The sequence below is a fragment of the Scyliorhinus torazame genome, chromosome 11 (genome assembly GCF_047496885.1).
Source record: "Scyliorhinus torazame isolate Kashiwa2021f chromosome 11, sScyTor2.1, whole genome shotgun sequence".
NCBI lineage: Eukaryota > Metazoa > Chordata > Chondrichthyes > Carcharhiniformes > Scyliorhinidae > Scyliorhinus > Scyliorhinus torazame.
Genome location: NC_092717.1, coordinates 250,398,253 through 250,416,882, shown reverse-complemented (window position 1 = coordinate 250,416,882; position 18,630 = coordinate 250,398,253). Strand labels below are relative to the sequence as shown.

At 49.5% G+C, this 18,630-nt stretch overlaps 1 protein-coding gene across 2 annotated transcripts in view; it reads left to right on the top strand.

The window, feature by feature from the left end:
• Positions 1-10,340, top strand: part of cdk5 (cyclin dependent kinase 5) — a 248,988-nt gene extending 238,648 nt beyond the window's left edge. Inside the window, exon 12 of one of the 2 annotated variants that reach the window (XM_072468561.1) lies at positions 1,942-10,340. In XM_072468561.1, the coding sequence (XP_072324662.1) occupies positions 1,942-2,076 (135 nt within the window). In that variant the 3' untranslated portion in view covers positions 2,077-10,340. Of the gene's footprint in view, positions 1-1,871 lie in introns of both variants that reach the window. The other variant, XM_072468562.1, reaches the window with a different exon arrangement.
• The last annotated feature ends 8,290 nt before the right edge of the window (positions 10,341-18,630 follow it).

Sequence of the window (18,630 nt, the reverse complement as noted above, 5' to 3'; positions counted from 1 at the left end):
GGAGCTGGGCCGAGGGAGCTGGGCCGAGGGAGCTGGGCCGAGGGAGCTGGGCAGGGGGATCTGGGCCGAGGGATCTGGGCCGGGGGAGCTGGGCCGAGGGAGCTGGGCAGAGGGAGCTGGGCAGGGGGAGCTGGGCAGAGGGAGCTGGGCCGAGGGATCTGGGTGGCTTTATTCATGAATCACAGAAAGTCGGTTTTGGGGTACAGCGTGTCATTAAAAAGGCAAACGGAATGTTAGCGTTTATTGCCAAAGGACGAGTATAAAAGTAGAGAAGTGTTGTTGCAATTGTAGAGGGTGTTGGTGAGACCACATCTGGAGTATTGTGTCCAGTTTGGGTCTCCTTATTTGAGGAAGGATGTGGTGGCATTGGAGGCAGTTCAGAGGAGGGTCACCAGATTGATTCCGGGGATGAGGGGGTTGACGTACGAGGAGAGATTAAACAGTGTGGGCTTATACTGGAGTTCAGAATGATGAGAGGTGATCTGATCGAGGTGTATAAAATACAAAAAAGGGATTGATGAAGTAAACATAGACCAAATGTTCCACCTTGTGGGACAATCTAGAACGAGAGGTCACAGATACAGGTTGAGAGGCGGTAGATTTGAATCTGAGATGAGGAGGAACTACTTCTCGCAGAGGGTGGTGAATGTGTGGAACTCGCTGCCCCATAGTGCGGTGGAGTCTGAGTCATTAAATGGTTTCAAGAAGGAGATAGATAGATTTCTGATTTTAAAAAACAGGTTAAAGGGACATGGGCAACAGGTGTATTTGAGACCAGGAGGAGATCAGCCAGGACCTGATTGAATGGTGAAGCAGGCTCGAAGGGCTGAATGGCCTATTTCTGTTCTAAATTCCTATGGGAATGTGGAACTCGCTCCCACAGGGAGTGGTTGAAGCAAATAGAATAGATACATTTAAAGGGAAATTTGACAGGTTTACGAGGGAGAAGGGAACGGAGAGCTGCCGCGACGATTCGGATGAGGAAAGATCGCAGTGGAGATGAGAGGCGGTTGGTGTAGTGGTGTTGTCACTGGACCAGTAAACCAGAGACCCAGGGGAATGCTCTGGGGACCCGGGTTCGAATCCCGACACTGCAGATGGTGAAATTTGAATTCAATAAAAATCTGGAATTAAAAGTCTAATGATGATCAAACCATTGTCCATTGTCACAAAATCCCATCTGGTTCACTCATGTCCTTTAGGGAAGGAAATCTGCCGTCCTTACCCGGCCTGGTCTACATGTGACTCCAGAGCCACAGCAATGTGGTTGAAGGGCAGCGCCAGTGATTAGCACTGCTGCCTCACGGTGCCGAGGACCCGGGTTCGATCCTGGCCCTGGGTCACACTCCGTGTGGAGTTTGCACATTCGCCCCGTGTCTGCGTGGGTTTCGCCCCCAGAACTCAAACGTGCAGAGTAGGTGGATTGGCCGCGCTAAATTACCCCTTAATTGGAAAAATGAATTGGGTACTCTAAATTTATTCTTAACCTCCCCCTCAAGGGCAATTAGGGATGGGCAATAAATGCTGGCACCGCCTGCGACACCCACAACCCATGAATAAAATAAAAATGAACACCGGCATGGACTGGTCAGGCCGAATGGTCTGTTCCTGTGCCATATATCCTATGGTGACATTTTGTCTGTGACCTTCTGTCCAGATTGTTTTATGTTTACCAAACTTGTACTGATTTTACCAGTGGTGGGTATGGCTTATTTGGGGTTGTCAAAACCACCTGAGGTTCTCTGGTGGAATCTCTATTCCTGTAGACCTGTCCGAGCTTTAACCCTCACCGTGCTGGGAAAGGATGGTGCCTATAATTGTCCCGCCTCTCCCTGAAGGTTTATTTGTCTCTTTTTGTCTTTTATATACAGAACTTGTTGAAATGTAACCCAGTGCAAAGGATTTCAGCTGAGGAAGCTTTGCAACATCCCTATTTTGCAGATTTCTGTCCTCCTTAAGTGGAAAAGTGAGATCGGGAGCTGCCACAGTCACCCCCCTCCCACCACGACTGCCCCCTTTGTTGATGTCAGCCTGATGGAAGCACCCACAGCCCAGCTGCCCCCCCGCCTGGCTTGAGCCAGACCTCTCATCACTATAGAAAACTATTCGACAGACAGCTGGGGTGACCTCAGTATGAGTGGGGCTCCTGAGAATGAGTGTTTATCTGAAGGATTTTTTTGTCAGCATTCTATTCCAATTAATATGAGAGAAAGCACTTTGTTGTTTGTAAGGGAATCGTGTTGAGACGTGTCTTGTTGACTGATATTTCTGCCCGTGTATCATTGCGCATCAATGTGACTATCTTTTTGCTGGCATGATCTGAAGCATGTTTCATGCATCTCATGCACATGGGTGTATGTTTCATGTCTGCAATTGTGTGCTTGTCACCATGTGTGCAATCAGGAGTACTATCATGTGTGGCCCTGTTAGTGTTGATGTGCACTACTTGTCCGTGTCATCATGTATGCCCTTGCTTCTCAGTCATGTGCTGTCTCACTTGTCTGCATGTTATTAGATGTAAGCTCATCATGGTCTGTGTTGCCATGTCCCTGTATGTATATGGCTGGTACATCATGTTGCACACCCGTGTGTGTGTGTGTGTTATTGCATATACTCCTGTGTATACACATGTTAACATGGATCTTATGGCTGTGTAATTGTGTGTATTGCAGACAGCTTTGTTCATGACCAAATGATGTCACTGAGTAAAGTATTATTGTGCAATTGGAGCACAGATTCTCCGCTGCAGACCCTGCTCATTCTGGAAGGATTTTCTTAGAATTATGTTTATCATGAGAGAAAGCATTTTTTTTTTTTTTGAAAGGAATGTTGAAAACATAGATCTTTGGATATTTGTTTTGTATGTGTATTATGTATGTGTGTGAGTACACTCAGCATGTTTTTGTTATTGCATGAATGCATTGTGTGATTTTTCATCTGTTGTATGTGCGATCTCCTATTTTACCAAGCTTTTTAAAACTTCATTAACTTTTTTTTGGAGAATATTTTATTGAGGCATTTATAATTTTAACATTTTAACATTCTAAACAACAGAGCGGTCCAACACACACATAAAAACCACAATAACACACCCAACTTCCCCCTGCCCTAACTCCGAGCTACCCATACCTTAGATTCCCTGCCCTTAATCTTCACTTCCATGTCTCTCTCTCCTCTCCCCCACCCCCCCTGCTGATGGTCAGCTTTCCTTGAAGAAGTCGATAAATGGCTGCCACCTCTGAGCGAACCCTTGTACAAAGAACAAAGAAATGTGCAGCACAGGAACAGGCCCTTCGGCCCTCCAAGCCCGTGCCGACCATGCTGCCCGACTAAACTACAATCTTATACACTTCCTGGGTCCGTATCCCTCTATTCCCATTCTATTCATGTATTTGTCAAGATGCCCCTTAAATGTCACTATCGTCCCTGCTACCACCACCTCCTCCGGCAGCGAGTTCCAGTCACCCACTACCCTCTGTGTAAAAAAAAAAAAAAACTTGCCTCGTACATCTACTCTAAACCTTGCCCCTTGCACCTTAAACCTATGCCCCCTAGTAATTGACCCCTCTACCCTGGGAAAAAGCCTCTGACTATCCACTCTGTCTATGCCCCTCATAATTTTGTAGACCTCTATCAGGTCGTCCCTCAATCTCCTTCGTTCCAGTGAGAACAAACCGAGTTTATTCAACCGCTCCTCATAGCTAATGCCCTCCATACCAGGCAACATTCTGGTAAATCTCTTCTGCACCCTCTCTAAAGCCTCCACATCCTTCTGGTAGTGTGGCGACCAGAACTGAACACTATACTCCAAGTGTGGCCTAACTAAGGTTCTATACAGCTGCAACATGACTTGTCAATTCTTATACTCAATGCCCCGGCCAATGAAGGCAAGCATGCCGTATGCCTTCTTGACTACCTTCTCCACCTGTGTTGCCCCTTTCAGTGACCTGTGGACCTGTACACCTAGATCTCTCTGACTTTCAATACTCTTGAGGGTTCTACCATTCACTGTATATTCCCTACCTGCATTAGACCTTCCAAAATGCATTACCTCACATTTGTCTGGATTAAACTCCATCTGCCATCTCTCCGCCCAAGACTCCAAACAATCTAAATCCTGCTATATCCTCTGACAGTCCTCATCGCTATCCGCAATTCCACCAACCTTTGTGTCGTCTGCAAACTTACTAATCAGACCAGTTACATTTTCCTCCAAATCATTTATATATACTACAAACAGCAAAGGTCCCAGCACTGATCCCTGTGGAACACCACAGGTCACAGCCCTCCAATTAGAAAAACATCCTTCCATTGCTACTCTCTGCCTTCTATGACCTAGCCAGTTCTGTATCCACCTTGCCAGCTCACCCCTGATCCCGTGTGATTTCACCTTTTGTACTAGTCTGCCATGAGGGACCTTGTCAAAGGCCTTACTGAAGTCCATATAGACCACATCCACTGCCCTACTTGCATCAATCATCTTTGTGACCTCTTCGAAAAACTCTTATCAAGTTAGTGAGACACGATCTCCCCTTCACAAAACCATGCTGCCTCTCACTAATACGTCCATTTGCTTCCAAATGGGAGTAAATCCTGTCTCGAAGAATTCTCTCCAGTAATTTCCCTACCACTGACGTAAGGCTCACCGGCCTGTAGTTCCCTGGATTATCCTTGCTACCCTTCTTAAACAGAGGAACAACATTGGCTATTCTCCAGTCCTCCGGGACATCACCTGAAGACAGTGAGGATCCAAAGATTTCTGTCAAGGCCTCAGCAATTTCCTCTCCAGCCTCCTTCAGTGTTCTGGGGTAGATCCCATCAGGCCCTGGGGACTTATCTACCTTAATATTTTTCAAGACGCCCAACACCTCTTTTTGGATCTCAATGTGACCCAGGCTATCTACACACCCTTCTCCAGACTCAACATCTACCAATTCCTTCTCTTTGGTAAATACTGATGCAAAGTATTCATTTAGTACCTCGCCCATTTCCTCTGGCTCCACATATAGATTCCCTTGCCTATCCTTCAGTGGGCCAACCCTTTCCCTGGCTACCCTCTTGCTTTTTATGTACGTGTAAAAAGCCTTGGGATTTTCCTTAACCCTATTTGCCAATGACTTTCCGTGACCCCTTCTAGTCCTCCTGACTCCTTGCTTAAGTTCCTTCCTACTTTCCTTCTGTTCCCAGCCTTTTAGCCCTGACAAATGCCTCCTTTTTCTTTTTGACGAGGCCTACAATATCTCTCGTTATCCAAGGTTCCCGAAAATTGCCGTATTTATCCTTCTTCCTCACAGGAACATGCTGGTCCTGAATTCCTTTCAACTGACACTTGTAAGCCTCCCACGTGTCAGATGTTGATTTACCCTCAAACATCCGCCCCCAATCTAGGTTCTTCAGTTCCCGCCTAAAATTGTTATAATTAGCCTTCCCCCAATTTCACACATTCACCCTAGAACCACTCTTAACTTTGCCCACCAGCACTTTAAAACTTACTGAATTGTGGTCACTGTTCCCGAAATGCTCCCCTACTGAAACTTCTACCACCTGGCTGGGCTCATTCCCCAATACCAGGTCCAGTACAGCCCCTTCCCTAGTTGGACTGTCTGCATATTGTTTTAAGAAGCCTTCCTGGATGCTCCTTACAAACTCTGCCCCATCTAAGCCCCTGGCACTAAGTGAGTCCCAGTCAATATTGGGGAAGTTGAAGTCTCCCATCACAACAACCCTGTTGTTTTTACTCTTTTCCAAAATCTGTCTACCTATCTGCTCCTCTATCTCCCGCCGGCTGTTGGGAGGCCTGTAGTAAACCCCTAACATTGTGACTGCACCCTTCTTATTCCTGATCTCTACCCATATAGCCTCACTGCCCTCTGAGGTGTCCTCTCGCAGTACAGCTGTGATATTCTCCCGAACAAGTAGCGCAACTCCACCTCCCCTTTTACATCCCCCTCTCTCCCGCCTGAAACATCTAAATCCTGGAACGTTTAGCTGCCAATCCTGCCCTTCCCTCAACCAGGTCTCTGTAATGGCAACAATATCATAGTTCCAAGTACTAATCTAAGCTCTAAGTTCATCTGCCTTACCCGTAATACTTCTTGCATTAAAACATATGCACTTCAGGCCACCAGACCCGCTGTGTTCAGCAACTTCTCCCCGTCTGCTCTGCCTCAGAGCCACATTGTCCCTATTCCCTAGTTCTCCCTCAATGCTCTCACCTTCTGACCTATTGCTCCCGTGCCCCCCGCCCCGCCATACTAGTTTAAACCCTCTTAAGGTGCACCTCATCTTCTCCAGCCTGAGAAACCCTGCCATGTCACTGACCGCCCCCCCCCCCCCCCCCCCCGGACTTTGGAGGCTGCGGATCCCTCCATCCCAGCAAAATACATCTCCGGGCCACCAGGGAGGCAATGGCCAAAACGTCGACCTCTCTTCTCCCCCCCCCGGCTCCCGGATCTACCGACACTCCAAATATTGCCACCTCTGGACTCGGAATCACCCTCCCTTCCATGTAAAAATTCATTCACAGGATGTGTGTATCGTTGGCAACCCAGTATTTATTGTCCATCCTTCGTTACCCTTGAGAAGCTGCTGGTGAGCTGTCTTTTGAACCGCTGCAGTCCCTCAGGTGTAGGTACACGCACAGTGCTGTTAGAGAGGGAGTTCCAGGTTTTTGCTGCAGAAACAGTGAAGGAATGATATATTTCCAAGTCGGGGTGGTGAGTGACTGGGAGGGGAACCTCCAGCTGGTGGGGTTCCCAGGTATCTGCTGCTGTTGTCCTTCTAGATGGTAGTGGTCGTGGGTTTGGAAGGTGCTGTCAAAGGAACCTTGGTTAGCTACTGCAGTGCACTTTGTAGATGGTACACACGGCTGCCATTGTGCGTCAATGGTGGGGGGAGTGGATGTTGGTCAATGGGGTGCCAATCAAGTGGGCTTCTTTGTCCTGAATGTTGTTGAGCTTCTTGTGTTGTTGGAGCCTCATTCATCCAGGCAAGTGGGGAGTATTCCATCACACTCCTGACTTGTAGATGGTGGACAGGCTTTGGGGAGTCAGGAGGTGAGTTACTCGCCACAGAATTCCCAGCCTTTGACCTGCTGTTGTAGCCACAGTGTTGATATGGCCAGATCCAGTTGATTTTGTGGCAAATGATAACCCCCCAGGATGTTGATTGTGGGGGAATTCAGCAATGGTAATGCCGTTGAACATCAAGGGGCGACGATTAGATTCTCTATTATTGGACGTGGCCATTGCCTGCCACTTGTGTGGCGTGAATATAACTTGCCCTTGTCAGCCCAACCCTGGATATTATCCAGGTCTCGCTGCAATTGGACATGGATTGCTTCATTATCGAGGGAGTCGCGAATGGTGCTGAACATTATACTGTCATCCGCAAACATCCCCACTTCTGACCTTATGATGGAAGGAAGGTCATTGATGAAGCAGCTGAAGATGGTTGGGCCGAGGACACTATCCTGAGGAACTCCTGCAGCGATGTCCTGGAGCTGAGATGATTGACCTCCAACCACCACAACCATCTGTGCTCACGTGTCTTACGATTTTGTGCGTTTGTTAACATATGCATTTGTGTATCTTGTATGCTTCCCTGTTTTTGAGAGTGCTCTTGTTTCTGTTAACATGTGTCCTGTTAATACTTGTACTTTTGTGTGTCCATGTTAACACATGCTCTCATGTGTCTGTTTTGGCATGTGTGCTCTCGTGTCTGCACTCTGTGCTCGTGTGTTTGTTAGCACATCTGCTTGTGTTGTTGCCACGTGTGCTCTCATGTCCACATTGGTACATATCCTCTTGTGTGTGTGTCCATTTACACGTGCTGTCATGTGTGCCGGTGTGGAAAGGCATGTTCCGTGGCGTGTTGAGCACTTTTTTTGCCAAATGTCGTTGAGTAAAGTTTCCGTTGGGTCCAAATTCCAGAGTTCATCAGTTTAGCTGCCCCCCTAAATGATAAAGACAGCGCAGCCTGGTTACTTGGACACCTTTCCACACTGCTCTAGGATAGGACCCTCCTGGGAACAAAGCTTTCAGTTCCTACTCTGCTAATGTAGTGTTGCCTGGGAATCATTTAAAGCTCTGTTGTTGTAATTAGGTCACTGAATCGATACAAATTCTTTTGTATTTGCTTCATCTTTGAATAGCAGGAAAATAATCAGTCATAGCTCATAAACTACAGATCCAAAGTAAATTGCAGTAACAGAACATCAACATGGCAGACTTTGCTGGACTGCAGAACTTCAAACCCCCTCAGATGCAAAACAATTAATAAAAACAAGAACGTTTTGCTAACTCTCGTAATAATGATGGGAAAGTTCACTCGACTCATTCCTCAGATGAGAGGGTTGATGGGAAAGTGGAGTTCGGGCCACAACCGGGTCAGCCATGATGTTGGAGCAGGTTTAAAGGGCCGTGCCTCTTCCTGCGCTGAAGCCCTGTGCTGCTCTGCATTCAGTACAGTGAACATGAGCAGGTGACTAGAGAGGAACAAGAATAGGCCATTCTGCCCATCGGGCCTTAATACCATCCTGGCGGATCATTTCATGCTTTTCCCCCACATCCCCATTTTTTTTTTCTTTATCTGTTTATGGGATGTGGGCATCCTGGGTCAGCATTAATTGCCCATCCCTGAGGGCAGTTAAGAATCAACCACAATGCTGTGGATCTGGAGTCACATGTCGGCTTCCACGGCCAATGCGATAGAGAATTCCAAGCTTTCTCTACATCTCCGTCTAAGTGCTTCCCTTTTAATTGTGTTCCCTGGTTCCAGACTCCCCAACCAGAGAAAACGTATTCATTTGTGGGACGTGTGTCTCGCTGGCTAGGTCAATGTTTATTGGCTAGGTCAATGTTTATTGGCTAGGTCAATGTTTATTGCCCATCCCTAATTGCCCTTGAGAAAGTGGTGATGAGCCACCTTCTTGAATTGCTGCAGTCCATGAGGTGTAGGTATAACCACTGTGCTGTAGGGAGGAAGTTCCAAGATTTTGACCCAGTGTCTGTACCTACCCGTCTACTCTTGGAAGTATTTTGTAGGCTTCAATGAGATCACCTCTCATTCTTTTAAACCCTTACTCTGCCAATAAAATAATTTAACAAATCAAAATTTTGAGAGACACGGGCAGACCAATCAATGATGGTCGCTGATGATGCAATTTATATCAGGATAGATTTATGAAGGAAATGGTATTGAGGGATATTAATAGAATTTATGAACCTGTTTTTTTGTGTAAAGTAAATTTAAGAAGTCACTTTGTAAAGAGAATTGTTTTGGTGGGAATTATTCCTAAATCACCTATTGAAGGAATATATTTTATTCTGGTTTATGATTTGGCTACTGGAGACAGTAATGTGGAGAAAGCTGTACTGCAGCACACACTAAATCATGTTGGTCCTAACATGGTCAAAATGAAACATTTCTTGCCAATAACAAGCAATTGAAGGAAAATCTGGTTAATGTCAAAAAACAAATTTCAGGTTTGACCAGGAAGTTTGTTAATGAAAAATGAATTGATACAAACAATTGAGAATCAGTCATGGAAGGGAAACTGCAGACTTGAAATGTCTCAATGATAAACTTGTAAAAGCAAACTTAAAGGTTCATCTTCAGCCAAAACATAATGAGCTTAAACATCAGAAGTCTCTGCAGTATTTTGGAAAATGCCTTGAACAGAAAAAGGCATTGTTGATATAATCAGAATAATTAGTTAAATGACAATTAAAAACCAAAACTACAAACTATTACAACTATGTCATGAAAACAACCAGATCATTATTATCAAGTGTCCGTTTATCACATCCTTTAATAATAGATTCTTGCATTTTTACCTCCTGCAGATGTACGGTTAACAGGTCTGTACTTCCATGTTTTCTCTCTTCCCTCTCAAATTATTCAGTCACATTTGCTATCTTCCAATCTGCAAGAACCATTCCAGCATCTACAAAATGTCATGAGTGTACCCACTCTTCGTAGCTAGTTCCTTCAATGTACATTTTGTTGAGGTGTTTTGTTTTCATCAGGACAATTGATTTTCTTGCAATGTCTGGAAACTACAACTTTATACTGTATTGTAAGAGAATGCTGATTGGTTGGCAAGTGGACTCTGATTAATAAAGGCGTTGCCATGGAGACTGCACCAGTGAATGGTGACTGACGGTTAACTGTCAAGCATTGTTTGAAAATTTCCAACCGAGTAGCTTGATTCTGATTGGTCAAGGCATTGCCCTGAGGAATGAACCAGTAAATGGCTGCCACGTATTTTATTTAGCTGAAATGGTCACAATGTGAATACATGTTCTTTCTGTCAGCAAATAAAGCTTCAACAAAATGTGTTTGCTGGCAGTATTCAAGTTCTGTATTACTTTTTTAAAAAATAATTTTTATTAAAGGTTTTCATAAAATATCAATAACAAAATGAGAAAGAAAAAAGAACCCAACAGGGTTAAGTACAAAACACAATCTAAAATACCAACCCCCCCAAACCCCTCCCCCCCTGTACATAAATAGTAAATTAACATTAACACCCCGACTTAACACAACAGGTGTATACACCCCCTCAGACCCTCCAGTGTAAATAACAAACAAAAATAAAGTAAACCCCCCGAGCTGCTGCTGCCATTGACCAATGTCTATCGTTCTGCCAGGAAGTCTTAAGAACAGTTGCCATTGCCTAAAGAATCCTTGTACCGACCCTCTCAAGGTGAATTTCACCCTCTCCAATTTAATGAACTCTGCCATATCGCTGATCCAGGATTCCACGCTTGGGGGTCTTGCATCTTTCCAGTGAAGGAGAATCCTTCGCCGGGCTACCAGGGAAGCAAAGGCCAGAATCCCGGCCTCTTTCACCTCCTGCACTCCCGGCTCCTCTGCCACCCCAAATATTGTGAGCCCCCAGCCCGGTCTGACCCTGGATCCTACCACCCTCGACACCGTCCTCACTATGCCCTTCCAAAATTTCTCCAGCGCTGGGCATGCCCAGAACATATGGGTGTGATTTGCTGGGCTCCCTGAGCACCTAACACACCTGTCCTCACCCCCAAAGAACCGGCTCATCCTTGTCCCGGTCATGTGTGCCCTGTGTAGCACCTTAAACTGTATGAGGCTGAGCCTCGCGCATGAAGAGGAAGAATTCACCCTCCCTAGGGCATCTGCCCACGTCCTCTTCGCTGTCCTTCCCCCAACTCCTCCTCCCACTTACCTTTCAACTCCACCACCGAGGCCTCCTCCTCCTCCTGCATCACCTGGTAAGTTTCCGAGATCTTCCCCACTCCCACCCACCCCCCCGAGAGCACCCTGTCCTGTACTGTATGTGGCAGTAGCCGTGGGAATTCCACCACCTGCCGTCTGGCAAACGCCCTTACATAGATTACATAGAACATACAGTGCAGAAGGAGGCCATTCGGCCCATCGAGTCTGCACCGACCCACATTAATCCCTCACTTCCACCTTATCCCCGCAACCCAATAACCCCTCCCAACCCTTTATGGACACTACGGGTAATTTAGCATGGCCAATCCACCTAACCTGCACGTCTTTGGACTGTGGGAGGAAACCGGAGCACCCGGAGGAAACCCACGCGGACACGGGGAGAACGTGCAAACTCCGCACAGACAGTGACCCAGCGGGGAATCGAACCTGGGACCCTGGCGCTGTGAAGCCACAGTGCTAATCACTTGTGCTACCGTGCTGCCCTCACCTGTAAGTACCAGAAGGTGTTCCCCGGGGGGGGGAGCCCGTATTTCTCCTCCAGCTCACCCAAGCTCGCGAACTTCCCGTCCACAAACAGGTCCCCCAACTTTCATATGCCTGCCCTGTGCCACCCCGAAAACCCTCCACCTGTTCTTCCTGGGGCGACCCGGTGGTTCCCCCGTAATGGGGTCCACGCCGAGGCCCCAACTCCCCCCCTATGCCGCCTCCACTGCCCCCAAATTTTGAGGGTCGCCACCACCACCGGGCTCGTGGTATACCTCCTTGGAGGGAGCAGCAGCGGCGCCGTTGCCAGCGCCCCCAGACTCGTACCCTCACAAGACGCCGTCTCCAGCCTCTTCCATGCAGCCCCCTCCCCCTCCATCACCCACTTGCGCACCATTGTCGCATTGGCGGCCCAGTAGTACCCACAGAGGTTGGGCAGCGCCAGCCCCCCCCATCTCTACTCCGCTCCAGGAACATCCTTCTCACCCTCGGAGTCCCTCGCGCCCACACAAACCCCATTATACTCCTGTTAACCCGCCTGAAAAAAGCCTTCGGGATAAACACGGGGCGGCACTGGAACAGGAACAAAAACCTTGGGAGCACCGTCATTTTGATTGACTGCACCCTACCCGCCAAGGACAGCGGCAACGCGACCCATCTCTTGAACTCCTCCTCCATTTGCTCCACCAGCCTTGTAAAGTTAAACCTATGCAGGGCCCCCGAGCTCCTGGCCACCTGGACCCCCAAATATCTGAAGCTCCTCTCCGCCCTTTTTAGTGGGAGCTCGCCAATCCCCCTCTCCTGGTCCCCTAGCTGAACTACGAACAGCTCGCTCTTCCCCATATTGAGCTTGTACCCCGAAAAGTCCCCGAATTCCCTCAGGATCCTCATTACCTCTGGCATTCCTCCCACAGGGTCTGCCACATACAGCAGCAGGTTATCCGCATAAAATGACACCCTATCCTCCTCCCCACCTCGCACCAACCCCCTCCAGTTCCTCGACTCTCTCAGTGCCACAGCCAGGGGTTCAATCGCAGGTGCGAAGAGCAGGGGGGACAGGGGACACCCCTGTCTCTTACCTTGGTGCAACCGAAAGTACTCGGACCTCCTCCTATTTGTGGCCACACTTGCCATCGGGACCTCATACAACAGCCTAACCCACCTGACAAACCCCTCCCCAAACCCCAACCTCTTCAGCACCTCCCACAGGTACCCCCACTCTACCCTATCGAAGGCTTTCTCAGCGTCCATCCCCACCTCTATCTCCGCCTCCCCCTCCCTCGCCGGCATCATGATAACGTTCAAAAGCCTCCACACATTCGCGTTCAACTGTCTCCCCTTCACAAACCCCGTCTGGTCTTCATGGATGATCTGCGGCACACAATCCTCAAGGCTAAGACCTTCGCCAGCACCTTGGCATCTACATTTAGCAAGGAAATCGGTCTGTAAGACCCACATTGCAGGGGATCCTTGTCCCGCTTCAGGATCAAGGAGATCAGTGCCCGGGACTTCGTCGGGGGCAAGCCCCCCCACCCCCACCCTCCCTTGCCTCATTAAAGGTCCTGACTTACAGCGGGCCCAACAGGTCCATATATTTTTTATAGAACTCGACCGGGAAACCGTCCGGCCCCGGTGCCTTCCCCGCCTGCATGCTTCCTATCCCTTTGATCAGCTCCTCCAGCCCAATCGGGGCCCCCAGTCCCTCTTCCACCTTTGGAAACCTCAATTAGTCCAGGAAACGGCCCATCCCTCCCTCCTCCCGTAGGGGCTCGGATCGGTACAATTCCGCGTAGAAGTCCCTGAAGACACCATTGATGCCAACCCCACTCCGCACCACGCTCCCTCCCCCGATCTCCCTAGCTGCGTCCCGCTTCCGAAGCTGATGCGCCAGCATCCGGCTTGCCTTTTCCCCATACTCGTAGACCGCCCCCTGGGCCTTCCTCCACTGCACCTCCGCCTTCCTGGTGGTCACCAGGTCGAATTTGGCCTGGAGGCTGCGCATCTTCCTCAACAATCCTTCCTCAGGCTCTTCCGCATACCTCCTGTCTACCCTCACCATCTCCTCCACCAGCCTCTCCCTCTCCCCCCGCTCCTTGTGGGCCCTAATGGAGATCAGCTCTCCCCTCACCACGGCCTTCAGTGCCTCCCATACCATCCCCACTCGGACCTCCCCGTTGTCATTGGTCTCCAAGTACCTCTCTATACTTCCTCGGACCCGCTCGCTCACCTCCTCGTCCGCCAACAGCCCCACCTCCAAGCGCCACAGCAGGCGCTGGTCCCTCTCCTCCCCATCTCCAAGTCCACCCAATGCGGGGCGTGGTCCGAAATGGCTATTGCCGAATACTCGGTATCCTCTACTCTCGCTATCAGCGCCCTACTCAAGATGAAAAAGTCGATTCGAGAATAAGCCTCATGGACATGTGAGAAGAATGAAAATTCCCTAGCCCCCGGCCTTGCAAATCTCCAATGGTCCACCCCTCCCATTTGGTCCATAAATCCCCTCAACACTCTAGCTGCCGCCGGCTTCCTACCCGTCCTAGACCTGGAGTGATCCAGTGCCGGATCCAACACCGTGTTAAAGTCTCCCTCCATTATCAGGCCCCCCACATCCAAGTCTGGGATCTGACCCAACATATGCCGCATAAAACCCGCATCGTCCCAGTTCGGAGCATACACATTGAAGGGTACATTTGTGAAGGGTAGGTCATGCCTCACAAACATTATAGAGTTCTTTGAGAAGATGACCAAACAGGTGGATGAGGGTAAAGCAGTTGATGTGGTGTATATGGATTTCAGTAAAGCGTTTGATAAGGTTCCCTATGGTAGGCTACTGCAGAAAATACAGAGGCATGGGATTCAGGGTGATTTAGCAGTTTGGATCAGAAATTGGCTAGCTGGAAGAAGTGGTTGTTGATGGGAAATATTCAGACTGGAGTCCAGTTACTAGTGGTGTACCACAAGGATCTGTTTTGGGGCCACTGCTGTTTGTCATTTTTATAAATGACCTGGAGGAGGGCGTAGAACGATGGGTGAGTAAATTTGCAGATGCCACTAAAGTCGGTGGAGTTGTGGACAGTGCGGAAGGATGTTACAAGTTACAGAGGCACATAGATAAGCTGCAGCGCTGGGCTGAGAGGTGGCAAGGGCTGAGAGGTGGCAAATGGAGTTTAATGCAGAAAAGTGTGAGGTGATTCATTTTGGAAGGAATAACAGGAAGACTGAGTACTGGGCTACTGGTAAGATTCTTGGCAGTGTGGATGAGCAGAGAGATCTCGGTGTCCATGTACATAGATCCCTGAAAGTTGCCACCCAGGTTGAGAGGGTTGTTAAGAAGGCGTACGGTGTGTTAGCTTTTATTGGTAGAGGGATTGAGTTTCAGAGCCATGAGGTCATGTTGCAGCTATACAACACTCTGGTGCGGCCGCATTTGGAGTATTGCGTGCATTTCTGGTCGCCGCATTATAGGAAGGATGTGGAAGCATTGGAAAGGGTGCAGAGGAGATTTACCAGAATGTTGCCTGGTATGGAGGGAAGATCTTATGAGGAAAGGCTGAGGGACTTGAGGCTGTTTTCATTAGAGAAGAAGGTTAAGAGGTGACTTAATTGAGGCATACAAGATGATCAGAGGATTGGATAGGGTGGACAGTGAGAGCCTTTTTCCTGGGATGGTGATGTCTAGCACGAGGGGACATACCTTTAAATTGAGGGGAGATAGATATAAGACAGATGTCAGTGGTAGGTTCTTTACTCAGAGAGTAGTAAGGGCGTGGAATGCCCTGCCTGCAACAGTAGTGGACTCGCCAACACTAAGGACATTCAAATGGTCATTGGATAGACATATGGACGATAAGGGAATAGTGTAGATGGGCTTTAGAGTGGTTTCATAGGTCGGCGCAACATCGAGGGCCGAAGGGCCTGTACTGCGCTGTAATGTTCTATGTTCTAGTACCACCCTCTCTCTGTGCAACTTACCACTTACCATTATGTACCTACCGCCATTATCTGCCACAATGCTCGACGCCTCGAATAACAACTTCTTTCCCACCAAGATCGCCACCCCTCGATTTTTGGCATCTAGCCCCGAGTGAAACACCTGACCTACCCACCCTTTCCTCAGTCTTACCTGGTCTGCCACCTTCAGGTGTGTCTCCTGGAGCATAACCACATCCGCCTTGAGCCCCTTCAGGTGCGCGAACACGCGGGCCCGCTTAACCGGCCCATTCAGTCCCCTTACATTCCAGGTTATCAGCCGATCAGGGGGCTACCCGCCCCCCCTCCCCCGCCGACTAGCCATGACCCCTCCTCGGCCAGCCACGTGCCCGCACCCCACACCCGGCCCATTCCCCACAGCGGCATACCCCCGTCTCGACCCCCCCCACTCGCACCAGCTCCTCCTTGACCTTAGCAGCAGCAACTCGATTCCCCCCACCCACCCACCCCCGGCTAGGACCCATCCTAGCTGGTTTACTTCCCCCATTGCACTTCCGCAAGTCAGCTGACTCCTGCTGACCCCGGCCACTCCCGCCTCCCCTTCGACTCCTCCCATTGTGTGGCACACCCTCCTCTCCCGCTCCCCATCCACAGGCTCTCCCCCTCCCCCCTCCGTTCTAAGCGCGGGAAACAATCCTCGCTTCCCCGCCCCCCCAGTCTTCGGCGCGGGAAAAAAGCCCGCGCTCTCCACCTACCAGGCCCCGCCACCAACCAAAACAGTGCCCAACCCGCCCCATCCACCCTCCCCAACCCGAAAGAGAAAAACACAGAGAAAAAGAAACCCAAAACAATGCAAAGGCCCCCCCCCCCCGAACCAAAAATAGGCATAACATATCCACCGCAGTCCCCAATCGCCCATCCCGACCCTCAGTCTGTCCAGCTTCTCAGCCTGAACAAAGGCCCACGCCTCCTCCGGAGACTCAAAATAATGGTGCCGGTCCTTGTAGGTGACCCACAGTCGCGCCGGCTGCAACATGCCAAACCTCACCCCCTTCCTGTGCAGCACCACCTTCGCTCGATTGTACCCAGCCCTCCTCTTTGCCACCTCCGCACTCCAGTCCTGATATATCCGAACCTCCGCGTTCTCCCACCTGCTGCTCCTCTCCTTCTTGGCCCACCTGAGCGCACACACCCGATCGACGAACCGATGGAACCGCACCAGCACCGCCCGCGGAGGCTCGTTAGCCTTGGGCCTCCTCGCCAACACTCTGTGGGCCCCTTCCAGCTCCAGGGGCCCCTGGAAGGACCCAGCTCCCATCAGCGAGTTCAACATGGTGACCACATAGGCCCCCACGTCCGGCCCCTCCAGCCCTCTGGGAGGCCCAGAATCCGCACATTCTTCCGCCTCGACCGATTCTCCATCTCCTCGAACCGCTCCTGCCATTTCTTGTGGTGCGCCTCCACCTTTACCGCCAGGCCTAAGATCTCGTCCTCATTGTCAGAGATCTTTTGTCGAGCCTCTCGGATCACCACTCCCTGGGTCGTCTGTGTCTGCAGCAGCTTATCAATAGAAGCCTTCATCGGCTCTAGCAGGTCCGTTTTAATCTCTTTGAGGCAGTGCTGGATACCCTCCTGTTGCTCCTCCGCCCACTGCCTCCACGCTGCCTGGTCTCTGCCCGCCGCCATTTTGTCCTTCTTCCCTCCCTTCTTCGGGTCCACCACCACCTTTTTTGTCGCCCCGCTCCTAGTTAAAGCCATATACTGACGGGGAGCTGTTATTAACTCCTTCCCACACCGGGAAACTTCGAAAATGTGCCCTTGGGAGCCCTGAAAAGAGCCCAAAAGTCCGTTTTTGCGGGAACCGCCGAATGTGCGACTTAGCTCCGCATAGCTGCAACCGGAAGTCTCGAGAGGGAATCCTTTTGGCAGTGTTCGCTTCACCAATCTGCCCCAAAATGTCTGTGGAAACTCCTGAAAAAGGTCTAAGAGTCCGTTCCAGACGGGAGCTGCCGAATGCGCGACCTACTCCATGGCCACCACCGGAAGCCTCGTCCCCACTTCTTCAATGGCCTTGGTGAGATCTTTTCACAGTTGTTCCCTCTGCTGCTAGAATTCACCTTTAATAAAGGCCCTCAAGTCAGCTTGAAGCCTTTAAGCTTGCCCTTCCCCCACTTGCATGCTGGAAGAGGCCCCTCTCTCCCCTGCAATTACAGCCAAATCTTTTACTGTTTCTGCCGGGTCTGGTAACCAAGAGACATACCATTCCTGGGGGACACTGTCAGGGGAATGTTGCAGTCTTCTTCCCACACCAGGAAATGTCAAACAAATGCCTTGGGGGCCCTGTAAAGAGCCCAAAAGTCCGTTTCAAGTGGGAGCTACCGAATATGCGACCTAGCTCTGCATAGCCGCATCCGGAAGTCAAGTTCTGTGTTACTAAACAACAATCGGAATACTGGGATGTAAAATATCAGGTACCACAGACCTTCAGTCCCATTAATTTCTCCATGAGTGATGAAGTGAGAATGATATACTGAGGAAGAAATAAAAAGAATTGGGGAGAAGAAGTAATGCTAGACAAGGATTCTGCCAAATACGAGTGAAGACAAATGTGAGACAGAGTGATTCTGGTGAAACTAAAGGATCTTTGGCTGTGAACGATCATTCAGGTATATATTGACAAGGAGATTGATGAAATGTATGAAGAACTAACCCAATAGGAGAATGGAAAGAGCTATCTGATTGTTCTGGGAGATTGGAACAGTATTATTGGAGAAGGAAGAGATAGGAACATATAACGCAGGAGGCCATTCGGCCCCTCCGGCCTGCTCTGTCATTCAGTGAGATCATGGCTGATCCGGCTATGGTCTCAAATCCACTTTCCTGTCTGCCCCCCTCCCATCCCCATAACCCTCAACTCACTTATCAATCAAAATTCTAACTCAGCTTGAATAAACTTAATGCCCAGGAGTATATGGACTTAGACAAAGAAATGAGTGAGGC